This window comes from Naegleria gruberi (genome assembly GCF_000004985.1).
Source record: "Naegleria gruberi genomic scaffold NAEGRscaffold_63, whole genome shotgun sequence".
Taxonomy (NCBI): Eukaryota; Heterolobosea; class Eutetramitea; order Acrasida; family Naegleriidae; genus Naegleria; species Naegleria gruberi.
The window spans coordinates 135,711-158,225 of NW_003163264.1; the positions used below are offsets into that span (position 1 = coordinate 135,711).

Genomic DNA, 22,515 nt, shown 5'->3' on the forward strand with positions numbered 1-22,515 from the left:
AATTCACTGACAGTGAAGATGATACGCCACGATGATGATTGCACTTGTTGTTGAAGTCCTCCTCCATAAGCATCCGCTCCAAATATTGAGAATGCGAATGACAAGGTCTAACAACATTAGAAAATTTCAGTAAATGATAAGTTTTGTAATAAGGTTCTTCATTTTAAATTGTAAATTTTCAAGTCCTTATATTGTTGGAGATGAAGCTCTTTGTGTATAGTATTTTGGAATGAATGACATGATTCAACAATGTATTTCTATAATTTGATCATGAACATTCCAAACGAGTTTAAAAAGGACATTAGGTGATTGAAATATGTGTTCGAATTGTTGGATTAGATCCAAAATCAATTTTTCTCGTTTAGGTTAATAAGAGATCTCCCAAGATTGGAAAATTGAGTAAATTTGCTGATATATTAAGTCTTTCACTTCTGGTTAGATCTCTGTCAATTGATTCAAATCCACCAAGTATTTGGCTGTCTGAGAATGAATCATTGAGATTCGTCATGTTTCTGATTGTAATTATTCTTGATCAATCTCTTCGTATTTAATTATTTCTGTCAAATTACATTTCATTTATTTTGACGTTTCACAAACTCATAAAATTCAATAGAAAATATGGTTATTCTCCAAGCTCTCTTTCTCTCACTTTCTTTAACATGTGGATTCGTACTAAACAGTTTCTTATATTCCTCTCTTTCTAATACCATTTTCGAAACCTTATCTGGATTATTCGATTGGTAGAGTGGATAATAATAGTTTACAATATCTGATTTGTTACTGAACGCATCGATCAAGACGAATTGTTCTCCATTCCAGTCAACTGTGTAATTTTCAAGGTTTTTGACTTGATTGTTGGCTTTTTGTTGACTCTTCTCAAATTCATCAATCACGAGGAAGAGCTTTCTATCCTTTCGTTTGGTTTCGGTGAAATCTAGAGTTTCGTCTCGTTTCTTTAGAATTTCATCATGCTTTCTCTTCTTTTCTTTCATTTTCTGGTTTTCATTCTCGAGAATGGAAATTGTGCTGTCTTGTTTCTTGACATCACTTTCAAGTTTTTGAATTCTTTCGTATAGTTTTTCGATAAGGCCATCCATGGTTCGTCCCATTTCGTCTCGAATTGCAGAGTGAAAAGGTATCTTGTCATGTCCCTTTGGAGATGTAGAGACACTACTCGTAAAGTATGGTTGTGACATTTGTTTCTTCTCCCAATATTCGAAACTATTTCCCCATGTAAATGTACTTTTCCTTGTTGAATTACATGTTTCGTCTCTACTTTCGAAAGGTTTCGAGACGAAAGTATCTCTTAGAAATTCATTGAAATTTGGCAATGCTGCCACTTCATCTTCTTCACCACAACTTCTTTCATTATTTCCTGGGCCCACAACTGCATCATTTCCTTTCGAATAATTTCTACCGAAAGGTAGGCTAAATAATGAACTATTCATTTGTCTTGTTTTTTTGTTTGTTATCCTTCCAAGCGACCAACCAACACACAACTCCATTTAACACAAACACATCGATTCGTTCATAGGTTTAGTTTGCCTCCTTAACCTATCTGTTTCCAATAGTGGTTTCTTCTCAGTCCTTTCTAAAGTGATTAACCTCCCGATTTGTAAACTTTAAATCAAGATCTTTGTGTGATCTTTAATTTTCCGCCCAATTAAGATGCCACCTAAGGATTGACTTACTCATTAATTAAAGAGATTCAAATAAAGGTTTCTAATAGTGGTGTGAAAAATGATAGAATTTGACGGCAAGTGTCCGAGATGGTGCACATTAAACATAAATACTTTTAAAGTGAAATGCCAAGTTGTGCAGTAACATGAGCAATGTGGCTATGGATTTCTTTATTTGGGAAATGACAGTTGTGATGGACACGACTCTTATATCAATGGCTATAAAGCACAACATTGAGAGAACATGACATTTAAAAGTTTCTAATGTAATATGAGGAGGATCAAATCATCTCTGGTCGGGGTAGCAACAGTTTCGAATAAGATACACGAATGTGTGATAATGTTTACAGATTTTCTCAAACTCTTATATGGTTCTTAACAAAATTATAAAAATCGATTGTAAAGATTGAAATTCTCCAAGCTTGCTTCTTTTCTGATGTCTTGATGTGCTGATTCTCTTTGAATAGTTTCTTATATTCATCACATTGCACAACTAATTTAAATTCCTTATTTGGAAATGTGGTTTGATAGAGTGGACAATAATAATTCATAATTTCATCTCTATTCTTAAAAACGTTGATAATGACATATTGATTTCCTCTCCAATTGACTAAATATTGATTTAAATCACCAACTCCTGATTCCAAATTTTCAATAAATGATGTTTCTTGGACAAGTGTCATTTGTTTTGATTGGTTGGTGAGTTTTTTTCTACATGCAGTTGGTTTTCCAATTTTTCTTGTTTTCAGTGATTGATTTTCTTTCAAGAGATTTGAAATTACTTGAGATTGTTCATAAATTCTTCTTTCCATTTCTTCTATTTTCTGAATCAGAGACGAAACTTGAATCGAACTATCATTTTGTAAATCAACATGTTGACCATCACATGATAAAGATGAGCTCGATTGTGAAATTGCTTCAAATCTTGGATTATCCACTTGATGTGTTTGTTGCCCTTCAAATTTCACCTGACAAAATTCTTGATTATTAAAATTCTGTAAAGATGAAGAAGAAGGAGATGATGGAGAACACATGGATTGTGAAAGGAATTCTCTGAAATTTGGTAAAGCATGTTGTGGAGTTTCTTCCTGCTTGATTATTGCGTATTGAAGATGTTGATTCATTTTAGTCAACTGTGAGAATGTTAGTGGAATTGATTGTGTTTGTTTTTTAAAGTTTGTTGTTGCCAGATGCTTATCATCTGATGTTTGCATTCAAAATTGCGCAGCAAGAAGATGTGTAAGCAGAAAGGATGAGGTTTATTCTACTTTCGGATGATCAAACACCCGCTGTTATGAGCAAACCTCCTCGAATGTTTCTTGTCTGGAAGGCAGATTATTGTTATGGTGTTTGATAGCGGGGCGGTCAGTTGGCTGTACTACACTATGCGATATGTCTTTGTCCATCTATTGATGCGAATTTGAATGGTGAAACAAGTTTATTAGAAACTAATCTTTTGAAGTTGTTCAATAGAGTAAGTTTAAAATTCGAAAACATACATATTATCCAATGAAAATCAAAGTGTTTATTCCAATTCTAAAGAAAGGTTTCGAATATTAAATAAAGCAACATGCCATGTTAAATAATCTCCAAAACCTTGAAACTAATGGTAAACTGAGTTCATAAGTTGCCCATCAATTTAAGATGACACAAAGATATAAATGTCAAAGAATAATGAATAATACCATGTCGCCTCCTCAATTTCAACTACAGTTTTATGTCAATAATCACAATTGACATTAGATTGGCAACTTTCCTTTTATTAATACAACAAAATGTTACAAGTTAGAAATAGTAGCTAACAAGTTGGAATGTGTTTAAAATTCTCCTGAGTAGAGCCACTACCAACTCATCTCGAGCTTATCAATCTTTATCCTGTTGATAGTGTGTTACAATTGATCAATTCATATGATTCATTCAATTGTAGATGATAATAATTGATAGAAATTTATTAGAGATGATCTGCAGACACTTGAATGGTTTGTGTTTACTGTCTTTTTCGTTATTCAATTACTATCTGGTTCTCACGAGTTTGTTTTCATTCTGATCTTTGGAATATTCTCTGTTCGTTTGTACAACACATGTAGTTTGCAAACATGTGTGGAGAAACAAGTAGACTCTAATTGTTGCCATTCTGATTGCATTCTCTTACAAAGTTTACAAATTCCATTGTAAAAAGTGAAACTCTCCATGCACGTTTTTTGAAAAGTGGAATAATGTGTGGATTCTCGCTCAATAATTGACGATATTCATTCTTCTCAACAACCAATTTGTAATCCTTCTTTGGATAGAATGATTCAAACTTTGGACAATAGAAATGAGAAACATCATCCTTATTAGTGAAAATATTCGAAATGACATAAGTGGCTCCATTCCAAACAACAGAATAGTCATTGACATTGCTCATCACAATATCTTGCTTGTTATGACTCAGTGATGATTCTGCTATAACAGTAAACTCAATTGGTGAACTGCTGGCTCTACTAGAAGTATGACTTGGTTGTGGACTATTTGTTGGTTGAGTGCTGTTTGATTGAGTATCTACCTTTCTCTTCTTCCTTTTGAGAAGTACGTTCTCTTGCACAAGACGAGAAATTTCAGATTGTTGTCTCTCAATTTCTGCATTTAGCCGGTTAAACTCATCAACAGGGGATGTTCTCTTCAATGATTGTTTCATCTGGCCAACTGATGTTTGCTCAGTGACAGAAGATGGTATGTATAATTGTCTGTTACTGCTTGTTGATACTGCTGCTGTAGCTGGATTAACATGTGTGAATCCCGGTTGGTTATTATTTTGGTGGTGATATAAAACAGTTGGGTTGACCAAATTATTTGCAAAGGTGTTTTGGATAAATTCATCAAAACTTGGCAAGGTATTGTTTAATGGCATGGTGATTATTGACATTATCGAATAGATAACAACAATTGATGAAGGTTGTTCGTTTGTTTTTTTCTCTGTGTATGAGAAATTCTCCAAGCAGCTTGCTGGGCTTAAAGATATTGTTCCCAAGAAAAGTGACCATTTCAGGATTCTAGGAAGGACCGATACCACCATTCTTCCACCACAGATTTACAGAGCTTTTCAAGAAACTGGTTTAAACATGTTACATTGTGAGTGCTTGTACGGATCAGTACTTGCCAACTTCAAATGTCAATATAATTACCCTGAAATCTAGTTTGGACTTGTGTTTAGAGACGTTGATGACCAATACATTGAACAAGGAAGGATATCAGCTTTGATTAAAAAGTATTTATTGTGATGTGAGTAGGTACATTTTGCTTTAAACTTATCATTCTATCCAATTAATGCATTCCCTTACGACTATTGTTTAAAATGATAGGTTACCTAATTGAGAAGTGGATTGCATACTTGGAGTTTGGAATGCAGTTTACAAAGGTTGTATTAACAATTCTCATCACATTTCTAATGTTTTCATTGTTTGCCATACAGTTAGTTGGACACCATAGATGAATTAAGAAGAAATGAATCAATTGACTTACATTTAAAATACTAGGATTTATTCATCTTAGTTGTATTGATTAGTTGGTAGTTGACCAGCTATTCCACATAATTTGCTTAGAAAATATAGTTAGGGGATGGAATGTTCATTCCGAGACTGTTATTAATCTTTTCAATAACTTCTTCCTTAATCTTACTCTTATCCTTAATGTGCAATGGATTCAAAGCAAAGTGATCAGCAACAACGTTAATGTTGGCAGCAACCTTACCACGAGTAATGGCCTTGACTTCATCACCCATAAAAGTAATACAGAGATATTTGCTTCTCTTTACATTATCTAATTCACATGCAATAACACGCAAAAGAATATGGTAGGCCTTATCTGGCAACAAGAGTGAACAACATTCATCGAATGAGGTACCCTTCTTGAACAATTTGAGGAGTTTCTTATCCTTTTCATCATATTCAATAATAGCATAACTAATATCAGATTGTTCATCTCTCAATTCATTGTAAGCAGCTCCGATAGCTTCTTCAAATTTGATACCAGTGGATGTTGTGGCGACGAATGGTTTGGCAGATGGTGAAGCAACCTTCTTTTCAATAGTTTCTTCAGCCTTCAATTCTTCGAACTTTGAAATAGTATCATTGATCTTCTTTGGAGTGGATGGAGCAATTGTCTTTTCTTCAACAACAGGTGTGACCTTTTCGATAGCAATTGGTTCAACCTTCTTTTCGACAACAGGTTCTGGTTTCTTTTCTTCAACTTTTGGTTGTTCAATCTTCTTTTCAACAACAGGTTCAGGCTTCTTTTCTTCGACAATTGGTTCAGGTTTCTTTTCTTCAACAATTTGAACTGGTTCAGGCTTCTTTTCTTCAACCTTTGGTTCTTCTACTTTCTTTTCAACAACAGGTTCTGGTTTCTTTTCTTCAACAACTGGAGTTGGTTCAACCTTCTTTTCTGCAACAACTGGTTCTGGTTTCTTTTCCTCAACTACTACAGGTTCTGGTTTCTTTTCTTCAACTTTTGGTTCTTCAACCTTCTTTTCTACTACAGGTTCAGGCTTCTTTTCTTCAACAACTTGAACTGGTTCAGGTTTCTTTTCTTCAACAATTGGTTCAGGTTTCTTTTCTTCGACAACTTGAACTGGTTCCGGTTTCTTTTCCTCAACTACTACAGGCTCTGGCTTCTTTTCTTCAACTTTTGGTTGTTCAACCTTCTTTTCTACTACAGGTTCTGGTTTCTTTTCTTCAACAACTTGAACTGGTTCAGGTTTCTTTTCTTCAACCTTTGGTTCTTCTTGTTTCTTTTCAGCAACAGGTTCCTTCTTTTCTTTCTTCTTTTCAGCAACAACAGGCTTTTGTTCAACAGGAGTTACAGTACTAGTTGTGGCAGCAGCCTTCTTTTCCTTCTTTTGAGTTGAAGGTGTTGATGGAGTGGATGGTGAAGATGAGGCTTCTGGAGTAGCTGGAGTTGTAGCAACTTGTGGAGTACCAGCAGATTCTTGTTTCTTCTTCTTCAAGTCTTCCTTAGAGAAGCCATCCTTTTGTTGTTTCTTGACCTTCTTTTCTTGTTCCTTACGCTTCTTATCTTCTCTCTTCTTTTCTTCATTCTTCAAATCTATTTTCCATCATCACCAAATTATTTAATAATAATAATAATCATCATCCAATTTTATCAATATAAATAATATCATCAACATCATCATTTGGTAATTTTATAAACGACAATGTGAACGGTTCATCATCAAACCATTTTTTTCATCATCATTATGAAATCGTAAATTTGTATTTTGGCGGGAAATGTTCATCCTTTAGCAAAAATTCATGTACAAAACATACCATTGAGAATTTGGTCAATATCTTCTTCAGACTTGGTAGTGGTGGTGTTCTTCCTTGCTTTTGTCATCTTGTTGGTGGCAATGTGTTAATTTTTTTTTCGACTTTTGACGTGAGTCATTTTGTTAATTGGGTGTGAAAGGTTCAGCGTCAACAGTTTGCACCTTGTTACGAATAAGTAGAATAGATTTCGTCTTGCAAAAAATCGGTCAACCTGTGTAGTAATAAGAAGCATTAATGGTGTTGTTGCTTTGCTTTTGTCAGATGGTTTAGATGAAGGAGATACAATTGTTATTCGAAAGGTTTCGTTTTTAGTGTGTGATGAAGAGACTTTTGGATCTATTCCATTACAAAAAATGAAGCATCAGGAAACTTCCGATGTTCCACCATTCAAATTCCTAGAGGTCTTGTTCCATCTTTCGAATATTAAATAATTTAATTTTCTTCTCTCACTTTCGAATATCAAAAACAATGAGAAAAATAACACACAAACAATTTACAAATATAGCCAGTACTGTGAATTAACCATATAAAGCCCATCCATCACCATAACAATCATGATGACGTGTGCGACGAATTATTGTAAACAAAGATGCAATAATTTAACTATTTAACAATTTCAAAAAATCTTTAAAAAATCTTTAAAAAAAAAATGTCAACAACACACCAACAAGAAGAATCCAACAAAATTGTCCAATACTTTGTGAAAAAGTACAAATTGTTGCCTCACGTTGAAGGCGGATATTATTCGGAGATTTTCAGAAACCCACTTTCTGTGAATATTCAAAATTCTTCAACATCTTCTGATTCTACTATTAGTAGTGCCAGTAGTGAAAATTCTGTTGAAAATCAACGTAGTTTATCAACGAGTATTTTCTACTTGTTGGGTGGAGGTGATTTTTCATGTTTTCACTCGATTAAATCCTTTGAACAGTGGCATTATTATACGGGAAGTTGTAATTTGATAATTCACGTATTGGATCCTCAAACAAAGAGATATGGAAAGTTTGTGTTGAATAATAGACCGAATGTGGAGAGTGATTTGTCATTGCAACAAGAGGATTTGTTGACACCTCATTGGGGAAGTGAAAAAGTTGAATTGACAAATTTGTCGTGTTTCATTCCTGAAAATTGGTGGTTTGCTGCTGAATTGGAGGATAAATCACCAGAAAATTATGTTATGGCAGGTTGTACTGTTTCATTTGGATTTGATTTTAGAGATTTTGCTAAGGCTAAAAGAGATAATTTACTTGCAGAGTTCTGTAAGGATGGAAATGATAAGGAATTGGAGGAATTAATTAAAAGATTAACGAGGGATTAATTTTTATTAGAAATTTTGAAAATGTTGAAATTATTTGAACTCAAACCATACATCCAAAATATTCATTCTCTTTTCAATTCTTGATTATATTTACATTTTTCTTAATATCAATCGTTTGAACTTCTGAATTATTTTCTTAATCAATGAATATAATTTTTCTTACTGAACTTGACAATGCTTCTTCTTTTCAGAATTATCATTGTATGAATGTAATGCAGCTAAGGCTTTCACACAAACAGGCATAAAATCCTCCAATCCAATCTTTTTCAAAGAAGATGTTTCAATATAAGTGATACAACCAGTATTTCTTGCAATAGCTTCACCTTCCTCAAACGATATTGGGGTTTTCAGAGATTTGAGTGATTCTTTTGAGAATTTTAGCTCTCTGTCATCAATCTTGCATCCAATCAGAATAATTGGAGTAGAAAATCCCTTATGTAGTCTTATTTCTGGAATGTAACAAGAAATTGCCATTTCCAATGACTCTTTCGAACAAACAGAGAAACAAACACAACTCAAATGAGAAATAGTGTAACCGTGAGGTCGGAGCCGTTCAAATCCTGGATGACATCCTAAATCCCACAACTCTAAACACACTTTCTTTTTTTCCAATTGATAGAATAGTTCAAAATTTTCGTAAACTCCTGGAATGTATTCTGGAAACTCTCCATATCCCAATGTGAAAATCATTGAAGTTCTTCCACTTCCTGGTAAACCAAGCATTGTGCAATTGAATTTCAAATCTTTTGAGATGTTTTTCAATTTGTTTGTGAGTGGAGCTGCATCTTGATGAATATTTTCCAAATTTTTCAATTCTTCCTTTGGAATAAACAATGTCTTTTGATGGTATGGACTAATAAAATTTGGAACTAGTATGTTTTTAGTCATTTCCATATAGTCCATCTTTTCATTCATCACTCGATTGTCAATTTCATGAAATAGTTCAACCAATTTTTCTCTGAATTTTTCTCTAATTATCAATTCAACTTGTGGCATTCCATTCGTTTTGTTTGATTCAACATGGAAATAATTTTCATAAATTGGATGATGCAAATAATCGGTGGGATAGGAGGTTTCTTGAGCATAGAAAGGTTCACTGACAAGCAGTGCCAATGCATTTAATTTAGTTTCCACTCTTAGTTTCCACAAATCATCTTCCAGCAGGAGATATCTAGAGAATGGACAAGTGTTCATGGAGGTGAGTAGAAGATTTCCGAGAGAGTAAATATCAAGGAAACGAAAAATTTCTCGCCACATGTCATCGTTTAATAGACAAAATGGCATTGTTTTATGATCTTGAGATGACATTTTTTTTCATTGTAAACAAATTAATTCAAGAAGTGATTTGGACACATGGTAATCTCTCTTGCAAGGTTATCTTTAACAGCTAGAACCATATTACTAGCCAATCTTTCAGTACGAATCTAAATTCAATATTTGTAAATTACATTCAATAATAATACTAAATACACACGGAGTGATGATGTCCTTCAAGTCAAACCAACCAAACAATATTGTTAAATATTATCTTGTGTGGGGCATGCACAAAATTGGGAGGAATTTTATTTTTAACTAACATTTTTTGATATATAACGTAAAGCAAATTGGCGCAGCGGAAGCGCGATGGGCTCATAACCCATAGGTCCTAGGATCGAAACCTAGATTTGCTATGACTTTTTGGCTGATAGTCAATGGTATTGGTATAGTAATATAAGTAAAACTAATTTTGGTACAGTCAATCTAGAGTGTTATTTTCAATGATTTTAATGTGGAAAGCTGATTCTCCATTCTTACTGTAATATCATAATTTTCCCGCAAGTCTAGTTCTGTTAATTGTTTCATTAAAAGAATGGATTTAACTCCTTCATCACTCAACTCATTCTTTCTAATGTGGAGGATTCGTAATTGTGTCAATTCACTGATTAATTTTGCACCCTTATTTCCAATTTGATTTTCACTAATGTAAAGGGTTCTTAATTGTTTTAGTTGATTGATAAATTGAGCTCCTTTGTGACTAATATTGTTTCCACCAATGTCAAGAAATGTTAATTGTTTCAATTGGATTATCGATTTTACACCCTCGTTGCCGATTTGATTGAAATCAGCCTTGAGTTTTGTTAAATGTTTCAATCTACATAGTGATTTTAGTCCTTCATCATTGATTCGATTGCTTCCAATTGAAAGCTTGGTTAATTTATCAAGTTTGCTGATCAAAATAGCTCCTCTAGCACCAATTTGATTGCTACTAATTTTGAGTCTTGTTAATTGAGACAATTGACTGATGGTCTCGACTCCCTCAATGCCTATATGATTTTCACTAATAGAGAGGTTTGTTAATTGTTTCATTTGAGAAATAAATTGGGAACTTCCCACATTAATATGATTATTATGAACACTCAATTTTGTTAAATGTTTCATTCCACTTATTACTTTCATTCCTTCATCACCAATATTATTGTAACTAATATTAAGCTTTGTCAATTGATGCAATTCGCCTATAGAACTTGCACCCTGTGAGTTGATATCGTTATATCTCACATAAAGTTTGGTTAATTCTTTCATTTGACTAATATATTTAGCTCCTATATCTCCAATATCATTCGCAGTTATATCAAGTTCTTTCAATTGGTTCAATTCGCTCACTGCCTTTGCTCCCTCTATTCCAATTCCATTACAACTAATATCAAGACATAACAATTGATTAAATTGACTGATAGTTTGTAATCCATTCTGTCCAATTTGATTTCTATGAAAGTTGATCTTTTTTAATTGTTTCAATTCAGCAATTGCTTTTAAACCGTTTGTTACAATGTAATTGTGATTATAGCTCAATTCATTTGTCGTAGTGGAAAAATCAAGAGATTGTAAATTTTTCATCTGAATAAGAGATTTCAAAACACCAGAATTGTATCTTGATAACACTTCCCCAGTCAAATTCACAACATTATCCAAAAATGGACTGAGTAATAATTGTTTGATTGTTTCATCGTTATTTGAAAATTTAAATGAAAGTTTTCCTCTTTGCTTGATGACAGTGAAAAATTGTTTAGAAATTAGCAAACAACGACTCAGAACAAATCTAGAATTTAGAAATGACAAAATTTCAAAGCAAATATCATCGGGAAATACCTCATCTATATATTGATCAAAATAAATTTCGAAAATAATCGCTGTCAAAGCATTGTAATTACTTACTGTCACTTTCTAGAACACACTTTTTACTTGCTCGGATGCAATTCTGATCATACTCTGTGTTGCTGTTGTGATCTCTAACGCGTTTGTTTGTTGTCATTTTTTTGAGGGTTCCCAAAGATTTCTTCCAGATTCAAATCGAATTAAGAGGTAAAGGGTTTGTGTTTAATGCGTTTGGTTGTTGTCAGATTCAAATCGAATTAAGAGGTAAGAGATTTGTGAGATTTAATTTGTTTTGTTTCTCAAGGTAGCTTTGATTTTGAGGTTTGTTGGTCTGATTGTAACTGCAACAGCTTTTCCAATTGGATCAACACTTTCATCATTCAATAACTCCAATTTGTATTTTCTGACAAGCTTGGTAAAGATTGCATTCAGTTCAATTAATGCAAACTTGTAACCAATACACTTTCTGTTGGCCATTGAGAATGGCATCCAAGAAAATGAGTGTTGATATCTCAATTGTGTTTCAGCATCAGGGAAACGATCAGGATTGAATTCTGTTGGATTTTCCCAATTTTTGTCTGAATTACAGGCTTGTGCAAGACTCAATAATATACTGGTATTCTTTGGTATTTTGAATTCTCCTAATTCGACATCCTTCTTTGCAACCTTAATAATTCCACCAACAGGTCCATGCACTCTAAGAGTTTCCATAATAAAAGCATTAACATAGGTGAGCTTTTCATAATCATCAAAAGTTGGTTCTCTATCACCCAAAACGTTTTGAATATTATCATAGAGCTTTTGTTGAATATCTGGACGTTTAGCTAAAACGTAAGAAGCCCATTGGGATAAACTGCTACTAGTATCATTTCCGGCAAGCGAAAAAATAAATGAATTACTCTTAATTTCGTCTTTGGTCAAACCACCATGTTCAGACTTGGTATTGTCGAGTTGAGATTCAGTTAGTGAAGAGTTGGTTTCAATCATCATGGTTAACAAATCATTGTGTTCAGTACCTTCCAACTTGTCATTTTCGTAAATTTCCTTCTTTTCTTGAATGATTTTGTCCAACTTGGTGCTAACCAACTCGAGTGCTTTATCAACTCCAAAGTAGCTCATTACGTATGGATACAAATATTTGAGAATTGGAGTTTCTGACAAGAATCTCTTGAATAAAATACCCTTTGTTAGCAAGATTTCCAATGACTTTCTAAAGTTGGATTCATTCTTGGTTGGATCGTCAGAGAATAAACCAAAATCCAATCCGAAAATAGATCTTCCCAAAACCTGTAATGTTAAATCAGAATAATCATCAATAGGCAAGATGAATGATCCATTTGCATCTGGCAATTTTTCCCATCTATGAGCTACCATCTCATCGAATGATTCACAAGTTACCTTTGTGACAAACTTTAAATTATTTGAAGAGAATGCAGGAGAACAAATTCGATGGTGTGGCTTCCACGTGTCAGCTTCCAACATGGACAAGATATTGTCTCCAAATATTTTAAATGCTTCATAGGAAGGTGGATACTTCTTGAAGAACTTTTCCTTAGTCAACAAGAGCTCCTTAATATGATCCTTGTGACTAACAATGACAATGTTTCTTCCGAGCATTGACATTCTAACAATACCAGTCTTTTTATCACCAAACTTTTCAACCATTTCTGGAACGTGCTCTGTACCAAAGTAAATGTAGGGAGCAATGAAAGGAATTCTGAAAGGAGCGAAGGCAATTTGCCAAGAACCAGGAATATGCTTCACTGCACTATATCTTGAATAGATTGACCATGTCAAAACAGTCAATCCAATAATTATCAATGCAACAATCCACTCTAACATTTCCGAACGATGAAAATCTTTGTTACTATTTAACTATTTAATAAATCAATCACTAATTCTCTATATAAAGTACTTGATATTAATTCTATCAGTAGTTATTATGTTTCAATTTTTTTATCAGTGTTTGGAGATGGAATTCATCAATTCATGGAGTTTTTATTCATCATCACAAGGTGCGTCGAAGAGTTCAACTAAAGTGCGTCAGACAACATGAAGGCTATTTTTTAGAGATGGACAAATAGGCTTTGATTGAGTCTGCCAAGAACAAGGCAACGCAACAAAGACATTTATGGAACATGTGTGCGTTTTTTTAAGGCGCACCAGCAATGATTCAATACTTAATAATGTCATAGGTTGATGGAGTAATGGTGGAGTATTGACTTATTTAATAGTATATTATTCAAATTGTAATAATTAATAGGATGACTTGTTCAATTTCAATTTTTACAAAAATTCATTCTCCAGTTTGATATTGATGTTCCAGCATGAACATTGATCATCATTAAAAAAAAAGATTCAAGTCATCACACACTGATTTATTTATTAATAATTATCATCACCACATAGAATATTTGAAGAATGGTCAGATTTTCATCTTCCGAATTGTTTTCAGCCTTTTCTTCTGATGAAGAAAGTCAGGTTGCCGATCCTGCAGCACTTGACTTGATAGAGGGTGAATTGTCTGATGATGAAGAGGTAATACAAAATGCTTTTGATCAACATGCAATTCCTGTTCAATTCAAATCACAAAAGAAGAAGAAAATTAAAAGAAAACAAAAGACTGTAAAAAAGGAAAAGCAAATTATTTATGAATTTGAAGAACAAGTATCAGCTCCAAAGGTTGTCAAGTCAACTGTGGAAAAACAAAATAATCAACAAGAGAAGGGATTGTTGGATGAGGTTAGGTTCAATTTTCCGATATGCTTTTCTAAAAATTTGTGGAAAGACGTAGTTCCAGAACAGATTACAACTTATCAAGTTGATTCAAATTATATTTCAGATGTTATGGACATTTCATTTAATTATCATAGATTGAGCGAGGCCAGAAGTAAGATATTTAAAGAACCTTTCAAGAATTTCACAGAAGCTGTTGAAGAGCTAGTTAGAATTCCTCGATTTAGAGAAAGAACAACTTCCAGAAAGCTCAATTCCTCCTCCACAAATCTCCTTTCACAATCCAGAAGTATTGAAAGGAAGATTTTCAGTTGTGTGGCTCACAACTTTTCTTACATTTTAGAAAAGAAAGAGAATACCTTGCATTTTCTTATTTATGATAGCGCAAGAAATACTCTAGTAGATTATTTGAATTTTGAAAAGTTGTTTTTCCTCAAAGGAAAGCACAGTATGATCAAACTTGATTTGGAATTTAATTCTGATTACAAAATCGCAAAGTTCGCTGATAATATACTCATATTTTGTGGAGATCATTCACTTACCGAGTCCGAATATTTAGAACAAGGAGAGGTTGAAAATGCACACTTTAGTGCTCATGATAGGGTTCAATTTCGTAATATCAAGGCCGATGAAATGATAATTTATAAGATTATCAAGGTCGACACACCAAAGGAGATTGCAATTGTCCCATGTTTTTCAATTAATAAGGACGGCGATAACTGTATCACCAAGAGAAGCGACTACTCGGTCAATTCTACTAATGGCTCTTTCATATACGTCTTTGGAGGTGTAGAAAAGAATGGAAAATTATCTAATGCTCTCTTTATGCTTACTAGAAGTACCACTCATAATGGAAGACTTGACAGCCGTCTTCAAAACAATGAATGTGCTCCTTGCCCAAGATACAAACACTCCTCTTGTATGATTATCTCTGATTTGTTTATTTATGGAGGTATTGGAGAGAATGGAAAAGTATTGAATGACTTGTACAGATTCAAGGATGGAAAATGGGTTGAAATTATTGTTGATTCTCTACTTCCTTCTCCTACTGCAGATTGTTCTCTATTTTCAGATTCGAGAAACGTGTACCTATTCCAGAAGAATTCTGACAGCTATTGTATTGAGGTTAATGAAAAAAACCCAAGTTGGAAAATTCTTAATGGTTTGATTAAAGAGAAGAGAGATGGGCAACCTCCAATCAAAATAGATGCAACCAGTAGTATTTTTGAGTTGAGTGATGAAGGGTTACACTTTTGTCCAAAGTATCTTTTTGATTTCCGTTCTCAAAGAACTTCCCTTCCACAATTCTTGATGGAAAAGAGAAATGAATACTATATGGTAGATATGGCTTTCAAATTGGAAGACTCTCTCAATGATTTGTCTGATTACATTCTCGCCCACAAATGTGTCATACTTGCTAGATGTCCTGGTTTGTATAAATACATTGAAGAAACAAATCAAGAATTAGAGAAGGAAGAATTTATTGGAGTAATTTTCCCAAATGATGATAAGGCAACAATTCCACTTGTAAGAGTATTACCAGGTTATGAACCTGTTTTCAAAACATATTTGGACTTTTTGTATTGTGGAGAAATTATTGTCACTGAAGCAAAGAATGTGCCTCTCTTGTTAGATTTAGCAAGAATTCTCTCTCCAGAGAGCCATTATCCATTCTTTTTGAAGCTTTTCAATAAGAGCACCAAGATTGATATGTCGTTGTGTAGAGAATCAATAAGAGAATATGAGAAGAATTTTGAAAATCTCTTCAAAAATAACACTGGCTCAGATTTAGCACTAGTATTTCCAGATAGTCATCCAAATATTGAACTCGATGACTGTGGAATGGTTGCTGATCAAGAAAAAATTCCTACAGGAGCACTCAATGTTCACAGACTATTCCTCTCCAGAAGTCCATATCTTTCCAGAGTATTCGTTACAAGTAGAATGTCTGAAGCAATGTCCAATGTTGTCTATATGGAGGAGTATTCATATGATGCCTTTAAAAAGATGGTCGAATTTTTCTATACAGACAAAATTCAGTTGGATGGCCAGAATTGTCTTGCAACCTTAATTTATTCTTCCTTGTTTGAATGTGAGGATTTACTTTCTTGTTCTAGATCTGTTGCCACAGAATTGATCGATACTGCTACCGTCTGGGCTGTCATGGGTATTGCTCTACATTATCAAGATCCAGGCCTTCAAATTGCATGTGAGGATTATATTATTAAGAACAACTCTCTAATGGATACAAGAGATTTTCATGAACTTCCAAAAGATGCCAAAAGAAGAATCAAGGAACAATTCAAAAAGAAAAAGCCAAACAAAAAGAAATAAATCACTGAAACCTCCTGTCACACTCAAACGATTTATTAACAACATTATCTTGGAACAACTTGAATCTCATCCACCTCTCAAACTCAAAATCAAGGAAATGGTACTATCCTGTTTCATTTCATAATCTTGAATTGTTTTTCCATCTTCAAGTTTTTTGCCATTTAAAATCATTCGTTGACTTGGTGGTGGGATTCCCAGTTTTTCGTTCACCAGTTCTTTAATTTTTTCGATAGTGTCTGTGCATTCTACTTCGATAGGTACGGAATGACCTGATAGGGTCTTGATAAATAGTTGCATTTTTTATCGTGTTTTAATAGGATAATAATAAACATGAACTTTGTTCAGAAAAAAGAAACTAAACCCTTAAAAATTAAAACGGAAACCCCCACCGTGGGGGTCGAACCCACGACCACAAGGTTAAGAGCCTTGCGCTCTACCGACTGAGCTAGACGGGCTACATTGTATGATAATAAGAAAAAGAATAAGTAATCATAAGTCTGTCTGAATACTGTTAAACTCATTTTTTAAAAATTAATAAAAAAATAAATTCAAAAAAATGTTTCCAACGGCCCACAACAATAATGCTGGTGGTAACATGATGCAAACGAACAATAATCCAGGAGCATCATCATCAGTGGCCACTAATGGAGCATCCAATCAACTACCACCACCGGAACAAGGTTATCTTTCTCAACCTAATATGCCTATGGGCATAAACTATCCTATCCCACAACACCCTAATTATCATAGTACCAACTCGTATCAAACACCACTGATGTCCCACAATAATCCACCAACACCATCCAAGTCGAATACATCACAGGGAATGATTAATCCTTCTACTGGACAACAAACTATGGAAAATCAAACTTCAGTTCCTCCTCATCAACCATATCAACCACAACCATTGGTGCACAATTCACCAGGAAAGGCAGGATATTATTCTGCTCCAAATGCTGGTATTGCATCATCAAGTAATCAAAATATACCTCCTCAATATGTTGTAGATAATCATCAACATGGTTACACTGTTGTGGATCATCAAAATGTTGCTCCAACTTCTGTTAATCAAGTGGAAGCAACAATTGAGGAACCTAGGACAAGAGCAAGTGATGAACCACAACTTGTATTTTCTTGTAAACATTGCCGAACAATATTTATTGATAGTAATGCTCTATTTTTCAATGGTGAGGAACATGGAATTATTACATTCTTGAAAGTACACAAGGTGGAAGTAAGAGAAAATGTACAAATTGCACCAAATGATAGATTTGATGCTGGAAGTAATTACTATCCATTATTTTGTAAACAATGTCAAACACTTGTTGGAAGAAAATATTTAATGAGTGACAAGTCACCAATTGTAGATATTATTGGATATTACACTTTGGATATTGATGCATTATCTCTGTATGAAATGTGGACTGCTGAACAAGAAACTGGAGAAATTCAAGGAGGTCACATCGATAACATTAAATCAATTCCAACCAACAGATCAATCATGAAAGAAATTACGTTATTGAAAAATGCTCTATTAATGTTACAACACAATCAATCATCTCAAGGTAAAGAAATACATCTCCTCAAACAAGAAATTAATGGAACTGTGGATAAGAATGATAGTGTTAAAAAGATACCTGAATTAATTCAAAAAATGGCACGCATTGAAAAGGAACTGAACATATCCCAAGAGGAACAAAAGAAAATTTCACACATAAACAGAAGATTAAATAATGAAGTTGGGCATATCAAGAAGGAAACCGGCATCACTCCCTTGGGAACAGAACCTATTAAGCCACCACCACCAACCAACCAACCATCAAACAAAAAGAGAGCTAGTATGGGCAGCACAACAGCAGCCATTGAAAGTTCTCACACACCAGAAACCACCAACTCTAAGAAAAAGAAGACTAAATAAATTTTCACTAGTGTAAATCCTCCAATAACATATATTCTTTTAAAACTTTTCAAATTTCAAGTCATTTTACAATTAATTCTTAAATTTCAAAAAAATCAAATTTAATAATTAAAAAAAAATGTTCAAACAAGCAATCAAGCAAACCTCATCACTTTCATCATCATTTGCTTTCCGTAATAGCTTCCTCCTCTCCGTAAAGAGATGTTTCTCAACATCTTCCCTCCAGGATTGTATCCTCAAATTACCAGATCCTGTTACTAATCCTTCCGTAGCTGTTCTCTCATTCAATAGACAACAACAACGTAATGCATTGGGAGTTAATATGGTCAATGAATTGCTCTCTTGTTTGGAATTTATTAAATTTAATCATACTGAACAAGGAATTCGTTGTTTGATTATTAATAGTGCTGTCAAGGGAACTTTCTGTGCTGGAGCCGATTTAAAGGAACGATCACAAATGACACAAACACAAACTAGTCAATTTGTTACAAAACTTAGAAATTTGATGAATGATATTGAAAATTTACCAATTCCAACCATTGCTGCTATTAATGGTTATTGTTTAGGAGGTGGAATGGAATTGTCACTTGCTTGTGACTTTAGAGTTGGTGTTCAAAATAAGGATGTGGAATTGGAAAAATTACCAGGATATTATGGATTAGTTGAAACTGCATTGGCTATTATTCCAGGTGCTGGTGGTACTCAAAGATTGCCAAGATTGATTGGTGTTCCAAAAGCTAAGGAATTGATTTATACTGCCAAGAAGATTAACGTCCAAGAAGCTTATGAAAAGTATGGAATTTTGAATGATGTTTTAATTGTTGATTCTTCAAATGTTGCCAATGAAGATCAATTACTCATCGATTTTTGTGTTGAAAAGTATGGTAAACCAATTTCACAAAATGGCCCAATTGCTGTCAAGATGGCCAAGCAATCAATTCAACAAGGAATTCAACTTGATCTTGCCAATGCCATGAAAACTGAAGAACTCTGTTATGCTCAAGTTATTCCAACAAAGGATCGTATTGAAGGTTTGACTGCTTTCAGAGAAAAGAGAAAGCCAGTTTACAAGGGAGAATAAATTATTTATTTTGTGGAAGTTTGGATTTTTCGTCGTTTGTCAAATTTTGAGTGTCAACAAGTAATTCAGTAAGGTGAGTATTGCTTTGAGCAGCAGAAACAATGGTACTGAGTCCAGAAGCAGTAAATCCAGTTCCAGTCAAATCCAAAGTCTTGAGAGCAACATTATTCTTTACGAGTTCAACAACAAGAGGTGCACTTTCATCAGTGATGAGTGGATTGTTTGACAAGTCCAACTTGGAAATGTGGCTGTTTGGTTTGACATTTTGTAAAACAACTCTAGCAACATCATCGTCACAACCCTTATTCTTCAATGAAACAGACTTTAAAGTTGTTGCATATTCAAGAAGGTAGCCAAAGTCTTGTAATTGTTCTCTATCTAAATATCTCAATTCGAGGATAATTCCATCAAAGTCCATATCTGGAGTTTCACCATTTTCAGCAGCATCCAAAATATCATCAAATTCTACAAGATTGACATATGACTTGGTTGAGCTAGTTTCACTGACAGCAGCTGGAGAAAGGTCTTCGTTAGAAGTTTGTTCTATCATCTTTTCCTCCGATTCATTCTGTTGTTGGAAAATAGTTTCCTGTAATTTGGTTTGAGTCTCAAGAGATGAGATTTGAGTCAACATTGCTGACTTTTCCTTTTCAAATTCAATTTGAGTTTCGCTTAATTGTTGAGAGGAAATTTCAACTTGTTTGGCCAAATGTTCAACCCTTTGTTGCATTTCATTCAATTCTGATTCCTTACCGTTCAAGGTAGTATTCAATTCATCCAAGGATTGTTTGAGCTTGTTGTTTTCATCAACTTGGTTATCCAAAGAGTGTTGATTTGACTTTGTTTCTTCAGAGGCCTTTTCAACTTGTTGAGTCAACTCAGCAATCTTTTCATTCAAAGTCTTGAGGTTATTTTCAGATTGGTTAATTTCATCTTCCTTCTTCTTGAGTGATTCCTTCAATTCAGTAACAGTATTAGAAAGATCAGAAGCAGATGATTCCTTTTCCTTGTTCAAGACATCAATTTGTTGTTTGAGAGTTTCAGCAGTCTTCTTTTCATTGGAGAGCTCTTCAGTGAGAGATTTGACAGATTCAACCGTATTCTTCAATTCAGTGCCATTCTTTTCCAATTCAGAGGCCTTTTCCTCGAGTTGCTTCTTGATAGATTGCAATTCTTGTTCGAGAGTCTTGCTTTGAGTTTCAAGAGCAGATTCTTGCTTCTTGGAGGATTCCAATTGAGTAGTGATTTCTTCAACTTGCTTCTTGTATTCATCGATCTTAGCATTGGTAGTCTTGAGTGTTGATTGACTTTCTTCGAGTTGCTTTTCAACTTGTTGCAATTGACTCTTCAAAGTTTCAACTTGTTCATTGGATGAGGAGCTGGTAGTCTTGAGAGATTCTTCAAGCTTGGCAAACTTTTCACTTTGTTCTGTGAGTTGTTGAGTGAGAGCTTGAACTTGAGAAGTCTTGGATTGAGTTTCTTCTTCCAAACTCTTCTTCAATTCTTGAATGTGAGATTCCAATTCTTGGCTCTTCTTAGTGGCAGCATTCAATGCTTCAACAGTTTCAGTGGATGTCTTCTTTTCAGCATCGAGTTGAGTCTTGACATTATTCAAATCGGTTTGAGAAGTTTCAACTTGTTGAGCGAGTTCCTTCAATTGCTTTTCCTTTTCGGCAATATCTTGTTCGAGCTTGGTTGCCTTATCAGCGAGTGAGTTCTTTTCTGATTGGAGAGTTTCCAATGAAGATGAAACCTCAGAGTGATTCTTGAGTTGGGATTCAAGGGTGGAAATTTGAGATTGAAGCTTGGTCAAGTCGGTTTCCTTTTCCTTTTGAGCATTTTCCAATTGTGATTGCAAATCTTGAACCTTTTGAGAGAGTTCAGAATTTTGAGTGGCAGCTTGTTGACTCTTGTTTGATGATTCAGCAAGATCTTCCTTCAACTTGTCAGCTTGCTTTTGTAATTCAGCCTTTTCAGAGTTGGCAGTTTCCAATTTCTTGGAAAGTTCTTCCTTCTCATTTTCAATGGTTTTAACAGCAGATGAAGCATTTTCCTTTGATTCTTCAATGGTCTTTTGAAGAGTTTGCAAGGTAGATAAAGTAGCTTCATTTTCACTCTTAATCTTGTTCAAATCATCGGCCAACTTGTTCTTTTCATTTTCCAAAGATTGCTTGGTTTGATTGATTTCTTCTTCCTTTTGCTTGATACTTTCCAAGAGTTTGGAATTATCTGTAGAAAGATTGGAAACTTGTTCTTCGAGAGATTTGGCCTTGGAAACTTGAGATTCCTTTTCTTGAGTGAGAGTTTGAGAGTTGGCATTCAAGGTGGCAATTTGTTCCTTCAATAAGGTAATTTCCTTTTCCAATGATTCCTTTTCCTTTTGAGTGGATTCAGAGGATTGGGAGCTAGAATGGATAGTCTTTTCCAATGATTTGATTGTTTCCAAGGATTCATTATATTGAATCTTGACCTTTTCCAATTCAGCAATTGACTTTTCAAGGTCACTAACTTGTTTTTCCTTTTCGGAGAGTGAAGCAGCATGTTGAGTGGATTGAGTATTGGCTTGTTCCAATTCTGTCTTGAGAGTTGAGGACAAGGTTTCAGCTTGAGTAAGCTTTCCATTCAAAGTATTGATATTTTGAGTCAATTCTTCAATTTGAGTCTTGAGAGTGGCAATTTGCTTTTCACTTTCAGAGATTGATTCACTGGCATTCTTTTCCTTAGATTGCAAGGATTGGTTCAATTCATCCAATTGCTTTCTCAATGATTCAGCATCTTGTTCCAACTTGGCATGAGAAACCTTACTTTCACTCAATTGCTTTTGTAAATCAGATTCGGATTGTTTAGTCTTGTTCAAATCTTCATTGAGCTTTTGAATGTCTTGTTCCAATGAAGAACCACTTTGTTTGGCATCTTGTTCCAACTTTTTGATTTGAGAATTCAACTTTTCTTCACTTTGCTTTGATTCAGAAAGAGTCAACTTGAGTTGTTCAACATTCTTTTCCAATTGT

The 22,515-nt window shown here is 34.2% G+C and overlaps 11 protein-coding genes and 2 non-coding genes across 13 annotated transcripts; 5 read left to right on the top strand and 8 right to left on the bottom strand.

Annotated features, from left to right (window-relative positions):
• Window positions 1-572: 572 nt before the first annotated feature.
• Window positions 573-1,448, bottom strand: NAEGRDRAFT_73754 (uncharacterized protein; the record flags this gene model as incomplete). Its single annotated transcript, XM_002671209.1, has 1 exon — window positions 573-1,448. The coding sequence occupies one exon, from the start codon at window positions 1,446-1,448 to the stop codon at window positions 573-575; it is 876 nt and encodes a 291-aa protein (XP_002671255.1).
• A 587-nt stretch (window positions 1,449-2,035) lies between these two features.
• On the bottom strand, window positions 2,036-2,803 carry NAEGRDRAFT_73755 (uncharacterized protein; the record flags this gene model as incomplete). Its single annotated transcript, XM_002671210.1, has 1 exon — window positions 2,036-2,803. One exon carries the CDS (start codon window positions 2,801-2,803, stop codon window positions 2,036-2,038), a length of 768 nt encoding a protein of 255 aa, XP_002671256.1.
• Window positions 2,804-3,798: 995 nt separating this feature from the next.
• Window positions 3,799-4,569, bottom strand: NAEGRDRAFT_73756 (uncharacterized protein; the record flags this gene model as incomplete). The annotated part of the gene is made up of 1 exon (XM_002671211.1): window positions 3,799-4,569. The coding sequence occupies one exon, from the start codon at window positions 4,567-4,569 to the stop codon at window positions 3,799-3,801; it is 771 nt and encodes a 256-aa protein (XP_002671257.1).
• A 687-nt stretch (window positions 4,570-5,256) lies between these two features.
• On the bottom strand, window positions 5,257-7,064 carry NAEGRDRAFT_81603 (uncharacterized protein; the record flags this gene model as incomplete). Its single annotated transcript, XM_002671212.1, has 2 exons — window positions 6,983-7,064; window positions 5,257-6,761 (listed from the first exon to the last, which is right to left on the bottom strand). The coding sequence occupies exons 1-2, from the start codon at window positions 7,047-7,049 to the stop codon at window positions 5,257-5,259; spliced, it is 1,572 nt and encodes a 523-aa protein (XP_002671258.1). The 5' UTR covers window positions 7,050-7,064.
• Window positions 7,065-7,631: 567 nt separating this feature from the next.
• NAEGRDRAFT_81604 (uncharacterized protein) lies at window positions 7,632-8,306 on the top strand (the record flags this gene model as incomplete). The annotated part of the gene is made up of 1 exon (XM_002671142.1): window positions 7,632-8,306. One exon carries the CDS (start codon window positions 7,632-7,634, stop codon window positions 8,298-8,300), a length of 669 nt encoding a protein of 222 aa, XP_002671188.1. The 3' UTR covers window positions 8,301-8,306.
• Window positions 8,307-8,459: 153 nt separating this feature from the next.
• On the bottom strand, window positions 8,460-9,608 carry NAEGRDRAFT_73759 (small GTPase; the record flags this gene model as incomplete). Its single annotated transcript, XM_002671213.1, has 1 exon — window positions 8,460-9,608. One exon carries the CDS (start codon window positions 9,606-9,608, stop codon window positions 8,460-8,462), a length of 1,149 nt encoding a protein of 382 aa, XP_002671259.1.
• A 290-nt stretch (window positions 9,609-9,898) lies between these two features.
• On the top strand, window positions 9,899-9,970 carry NAEGRDRAFT_t656. Its single transcript has one exon. It is a non-coding gene; the product is annotated as a tRNA-Met (tRNA).
• A 70-nt stretch (window positions 9,971-10,040) lies between these two features.
• NAEGRDRAFT_53035 (uncharacterized protein) lies at window positions 10,041-11,177 on the bottom strand (the record flags this gene model as incomplete). Its single annotated transcript, XM_002671214.1, has 1 exon — window positions 10,041-11,177. One exon carries the CDS (start codon window positions 11,175-11,177, stop codon window positions 10,041-10,043), a length of 1,137 nt encoding a protein of 378 aa, XP_002671260.1.
• Window positions 11,178-11,717: 540 nt separating this feature from the next.
• NAEGRDRAFT_53036 (uncharacterized protein) lies at window positions 11,718-13,100 on the bottom strand (the record flags this gene model as incomplete). Its single annotated transcript, XM_002671215.1, has 1 exon — window positions 11,718-13,100. The coding sequence occupies one exon, from the start codon at window positions 13,098-13,100 to the stop codon at window positions 11,718-11,720; it is 1,383 nt and encodes a 460-aa protein (XP_002671261.1).
• Window positions 13,101-13,856: 756 nt separating this feature from the next.
• On the top strand, window positions 13,857-16,505 carry NAEGRDRAFT_81606 (uncharacterized protein; the record flags this gene model as incomplete). The annotated part of the gene is made up of 1 exon (XM_002671143.1): window positions 13,857-16,505. The coding sequence occupies one exon, from the start codon at window positions 13,857-13,859 to the stop codon at window positions 16,503-16,505; it is 2,649 nt and encodes an 882-aa protein (XP_002671189.1).
• Window positions 16,506-16,887: 382 nt separating this feature from the next.
• Window positions 16,888-16,960, bottom strand: NAEGRDRAFT_t658. The gene has a single exon. It is a non-coding gene; the product is annotated as a tRNA-Lys (tRNA).
• A 101-nt stretch (window positions 16,961-17,061) lies between these two features.
• Window positions 17,062-18,423, top strand: NAEGRDRAFT_73763 (uncharacterized protein; the record flags this gene model as incomplete). The annotated part of the gene is made up of 1 exon (XM_002671144.1): window positions 17,062-18,423. The coding sequence occupies one exon, from the start codon at window positions 17,062-17,064 to the stop codon at window positions 18,421-18,423; it is 1,362 nt and encodes a 453-aa protein (XP_002671190.1).
• A 322-nt stretch (window positions 18,424-18,745) lies between these two features.
• On the top strand, window positions 18,746-19,504 carry NAEGRDRAFT_60930 (enoyl-CoA hydratase-like protein; the record flags this gene model as incomplete). The annotated part of the gene is made up of 2 exons (XM_002671145.1): window positions 18,746-19,234; window positions 19,304-19,504. The coding sequence occupies 2 exons, from the start codon at window positions 18,746-18,748 to the stop codon at window positions 19,502-19,504; spliced, it is 690 nt and encodes a 229-aa protein (XP_002671191.1).
• Window positions 19,505-22,515: the final 3,011 nt, after the last annotated feature.